This window comes from Crocodylus porosus, unplaced genomic scaffold (genome assembly GCF_001723895.1).
Source record: "Crocodylus porosus isolate Cpor-Errol unplaced genomic scaffold, CroPor_comp1, whole genome shotgun sequence".
NCBI lineage: Eukaryota > Metazoa > Chordata > Crocodylia > Crocodylidae > Crocodylus > Crocodylus porosus.
In genome coordinates, this window is record NW_017728907.1 from 36037076 (window position 1) to 36042360 (window position 5285).

Genomic DNA, 5285 nt, shown 5'->3' on the forward strand with positions numbered 1-5285 from the left:
CAATAGTACAAGCTTTCCCAACTCCTTCCCACCCTCCCTCCCACCCCCTTCATCCTACAGAGGTTCCTTAATTGCAAGGGCAGAAAGGAATAATTTCTAGAACTAGAGAGGTAGGCTTTCCTATGAACTTTCAGTCATTGCCTTATTGGATGCTACTGTCAATAAAAAGTATCAAGTTGAGCTAATTATGAAGGAATTAGATTGAACCCCCCCCCCAACTAATTTAAGAAGTGTAGAAGTACAGTACTAAAATGACAAGTGGAACCATATTACTCTGGATCAACTTGAATCATTGATTTAGAGGGAAATTTTTATTCCATTAACTATTTATTTTATTAAAAAAAAAATTTTCTTCAATTTTTTCCCCCGTATATTACCAAGGATACCAACTGATACCAACAACCAAGCAACCAACTGATAAATCTTTCCCTCTTTACATATATAATAAATCAAACCAAATGTGTTTAGATGTTAGTAGTTTTTTTTTTTTTTTTATTAAAGAAAAAGAAGGAAATGCACAGGCATAACTCATTATAAAAGAAACATCTACATGTAAAAGTACAGTTTCTCTTATTTGAGAAGCCTTATATAATACAAAGTCAAGTCCATTTTGAAACAAGTAAACTGTCATAATTACCATTTCTTAGTATAGTTTGCCTTTAATTGCATTTATCTGTTTGCCAAAACTGGTGTATTGTTCCATTTCATTACAAAATTCAAGCAGATTCTTAGAACAGTGACAACCAAAATATTCTGGGGCGAATGGGAGCTACTGTTAGACCGAAAGGAGGAAGTGAATTTGAGCAGATGGTGCAATCAGCAGACCAGAGTACAAATGCACACGATTTATCTAGGTGATCTTTACTGTACTGGTAGCCAGCCCAATATCAGGAAATGTAAGAACAGAACTTATCTATGGGAACATTCCTCAGCACAGCTCTGTATGATGTTGCTGACAAAATAAGGAGTGCAAGTTTTACTACTTGAATTTCCAAGTCACCAGTTTTCTGTTTTCACATGCTTAATAATAGCCCTAAAAACAAAATAAGTTCCACTACAAATATAATACAAGCAGACGGAAGGTCAGCGTGGCATCTTAGGCTGCTTACAGATGTGGCAGATCCCCCCCGCCAAACAGTACTTTAAACTCAGCAAGCCCCTGCACAGAGTATAGCACATGCCCAGAAGTGCAGTGTGTTAGTCTGACCCAGCTCGCCCAACATCTGTATAGATTGCACGCTTCTGTGGGGATTTTTGGCAATTTAATCTAAAGGGCCGACTGAATTAGCTTCACATAAAAGCACCAAAAAACTTCTGCTCTAGCACCCATTTTATACAGATGCTGGGGAGCTGGGTCAAACTAACGTGCTTCCTCTTCCAGTAAAGTACTGTTTTGTTTTTTTCCAAGTCTGTCAGCAGCCTCAGTGACTAACCCATTTAGAGGCATACGCTTTCATAGGCAACAGCCCGTTTCATCAGATGTTATGAAGGGACAGTAACAGAGCTGGCCAACCTGCAGCACGAGTGCCAGAAGTGACCCAGGCAGCCTCCCCATGGAGCATGTGACAAGTGTGGGAGGGGACAGGCAGCACAGCAACAGACAGGGAGCATAAGGCAGGAAGTGGAAAGCAGAGCAGGAAGTCAGGTAGTTGAGGAGGGTGTTGGGCTAATTTGTGGCACACCTGACAAGAAGATCTCCCACAATGGGCTAAAATACACTTACTCTTTCAGGAAGAACAAAAGGCTGTTAAATGTGGTCTTTAAAATGAAAATACAATGAAAACTGAATGAGGCGCTAACAGCAGCCATTATATGGAACTGTTACTTTTCACAAGAGGACTTAAGGATGTTTGCCCTTGAATTCTTAGATTTTGTGTGGATTTACTCTCCCTTCTCTCTGCACAATTTTACTTCTGTTTTGTGTAGAAAGACCTACACAAACAAAAAACAAGTCTAACAATACAAGGCAAACAATTTAACTGACTGGACAGAGTTCTGACAAGTATAAAGGAAAAGCAATTGTTTCCCTCAGTCTCCTTTAGTTACAGTAATTTGTAAATGACCATACAATCAACAAACTGTTAGTGCAACTATGTGTCTTCTTGTTAACTACAATTCTGTACCTTACATTGGTAAAGATCACGGGAAAAAAAAACAAACACTTGAAGTTCTATAAAAGCATTATACGTAACATACATCATGATATCATAGTAGATGCAAGTAGTAAACTTGAATTCAAATAAACAAACTTCCTGGCGGAAAAGCAGGATACAATAAATCCTGGTTTAAGTGAATAATAAAAATAGAAAATTAAATACAGGCAGTCCTTGACTTACAATGTTTTGAGTTGCAATGTTTATAAGATTGACACCCTGTTTCAACTTTCTGACATCAGTTTTGACTTTACAACGCTTGATCCAATGCCACACTAGCGAACAAATTCGCCGCGTCACCCTTTTCCCTAGAGAACATCTGTCCAAACTTCCTTGGACACTTTCGTTATGAAAGCAGACAAGACACCAGAAAAACAGAGAAGGACTCCCGAGAAGGCTCCAGCCAAGAACCCTTCAATAAGTCCAACCAAGAGCCCTTCAAAAACTCCAAAGTTATCTCAAAGAAGTCCTTCCAAATCAATACAATTGCTATTTACAATATAAACACATTAATGTCGCTATATTACTCATCTGTAATTGATTAAGTACAAAATTCTGGGTTATTTTTGGTGAAAATAGGGTATCAGGCCTTGGTTCAGGAACTAATCCCCCTTTTATAACATTGTTTTCTATGGGAAAATTGGTTCCGAGTTGCAACATTGTGACTAAAGAGACAGTTTTCAGGAACCAATTGTGTCGTAAGTCCGAGGACTGCCTGTAATCCAATCCCTATTCAATATCACTTAAGAATCAGGTTACTTAAGAATTTCTGTATGAGATGAGGCAACTTTACCATTCTGTTCTGCAGAGTCAAGAGAATAGTAAGTTTAGCTAGAAAGATCAATGATATTAGTTTTCTTAAGTTTTCTTGTAAGCAACAGTTGTCACTATTCCTACATACAGTGCTCTCCAAAAAGAAAAAACTGCAGACAATATTTGTTTTACCCTGGATCTTTTCAGAAGTAAAGATCACTATTCACTAACTTTGAAGCAGAAGGGGAATCTTTCATTGTGAAGTTTTCTAATAAACACCTTCACTATATCTAAGTAAATTCAATCCCACCTCCATTCATTTCACTTAGATACTTTTTTTTTCCTTGTAATCATCTCTAAATTATAACGGATGTCATGTGTTTCAAAATGTGTCCCTTTATTTATTTCTACTCAGTACTACATTATTTATCCAACACTTACAGATTTCTAGCATTAGGTCCCTTCCCCATTACTACATAAAGTGATACAAAATCCTGTGTAATATCTAATGTTGGATATATTTATGATGCCTTTAAAAAAAGAGTCGTTTAGGATAGAAGGATAAGAGAGTTTACCAGAATATATGTCTTATCTCATGGTACAGTACTGTGACTAAGTATACAGCAAGTTTTCTACTCAACTTTTTTCCCTCTGTAATCTTGTAACACATGTTGCAGGAAAAAGGTAGTGCTTGTACTATTTACTGACTGACTAACTCCAGCCACTGAAACTGCTTTTTAGCCCTTTTTTAAAAAAAAACTGAACTTGCACAGGACATTAGAAAGGACAAGTTAAAAATACTACAATTTACAAAGAAGGGCTGGAATGTGTTACACTCATGACAGCCCAGGAAGCATGACAGCAAATGTTGGGGGGGAAGAGAGGGGTTTAGTAATATTGATGGGATAAGTGGTGGTCCAATAAAAGATCATCCAGAGAGCCCCTGCCTCTCCTACAAATGAAGAATAAAAGGCAAGAGCACATCAAATGTAAAGACCTACATTTCCAAACAACCATTTCCCCCTCTGTGGCACCACGATTCCCAGATCGACATTAAAGACATGTTTAATACGTACACACATTATACGTGGATAATATGCACATATACCTGTGTGCGTGCACATGTGCAAAGAATATTTTTAACATAGACCTGGGCGTTGCTGAAAGCCAGGTGTGAGCTTTGTGCCACTGAATCAGGGAATGACCTAGCCAGGTGTCACCATGATGTGTGTTCACTCACACTCAGGCAGTGGGTCAGGGGCACGAAGCACACCTGGCTCCCTAGCAGGAAGCCCAGCAGGTCAGGTCAGGTCGGGCCGGGCCCAGGCCATTCACAGAGGAGCAGCGTTCAGGCACTCAGTAAGTTTCCCCCGGAGGAGCCGAGCGGCGCCTGCAAACAGCGCGGGATGTGGCCCCGCAGCAGGGGCCGGGCCCGGGGGCTCTCCCCGTCCGCCGAAGCAAGACCAAGATGGGAAAGGCCCATTCGCTTCGCCTGGGAACATCCTGTCCGGGGGCCGCTCCAGCCCCGCTCCCCCGGGCGGCGGCAGACAAAGCAGGACGGCGGCCCCCGGGGAGCGGAGCAGCGCAGCGCTCGGTGCCGCCGGCGGCCTCTGGCTCCGCGCCCGAGGGAGGAGGGGGCCGGGCCGGACCGCGAGGCGAGGGCGCCCCCGCGTACCTGGAGGTCGGTGAGGAGGATCTCCCGCTCAGCCGCGTTGGACGCCATTGCGCTCGGGCTCGCGCTCCGCACCTGGACGCCGCCGCCGCCGGGCGGGGAGCGGGGGCGGGTCAGGCCTGGGCCGGCGCTACGGGCTGCGCATCGGGGGCGGGGGCAGCGCAGGGCTCAGCCCGTGCGGCGCGCGGCGGGGAGGGGCCGCGGCCCCCCGCTCATCGGCCCGGCCCGACCCGGCCCGGCGCGGCCGCTGCGCTCCCCGCCCGCCACTGCCCCCTCCCTCGCTAAGCACTCGGCTGTCGCCGCCGCTACTGGTGCTCCTGGGGCCGCTGTGGCTGTCGCACCATTTGGCTGTCACCCTGTCGCAAACGCGCCGTTGCTTTGCGGCTCCCGCGGCACGTGACGCTTGGGGGAGCAGGTGCCCCGAGGGCGCCTAGCAACCTAGCCGGGAGCTCCGCCCCTTCTAGTCTTGGCGGTGGGAGCTGGCAGCTGTCCCCTCCTCACAGAGATTCCCCGTTGGGTGCCCGGTGATGAGCTCCGGGAGGCCGGGGGTGCTCGGCCCTTCACGGTCTGGCGGAGGTTCCTATGCCGCGGGAAGCTGCCATTGCTGTTGCTGTGGTCTTGGCGCCCGAGACGGGGCTGCCGCAGTGACAAAGTGCAGGAGGAGCCTGGAGCCCGCAAGGCCCGAGAAGCGCTGGTTTAGGCAACTG

The 5285-nt window shown here is 45.6% G+C and overlaps 1 protein-coding gene across 1 annotated transcript in view; it reads right to left on the reverse strand.

The window, feature by feature from the left end:
* PKN2 (protein kinase N2) overlaps nucleotides 1-4740 on the reverse strand; it is an 87386-nt gene extending 82646 nt beyond the window's left edge. The window contains exon 1 of the mRNA XM_019531146.1: nucleotides 4582-4740. Within this exon, the coding sequence (XP_019386691.1) occupies nucleotides 4582-4629 (48 nt within the window). The 5' untranslated portion in view covers nucleotides 4630-4740. The remainder of the gene's footprint in view (nucleotides 1-4581) is intronic.
* Nucleotides 4741-5285: the final 545 nt, after the last annotated feature.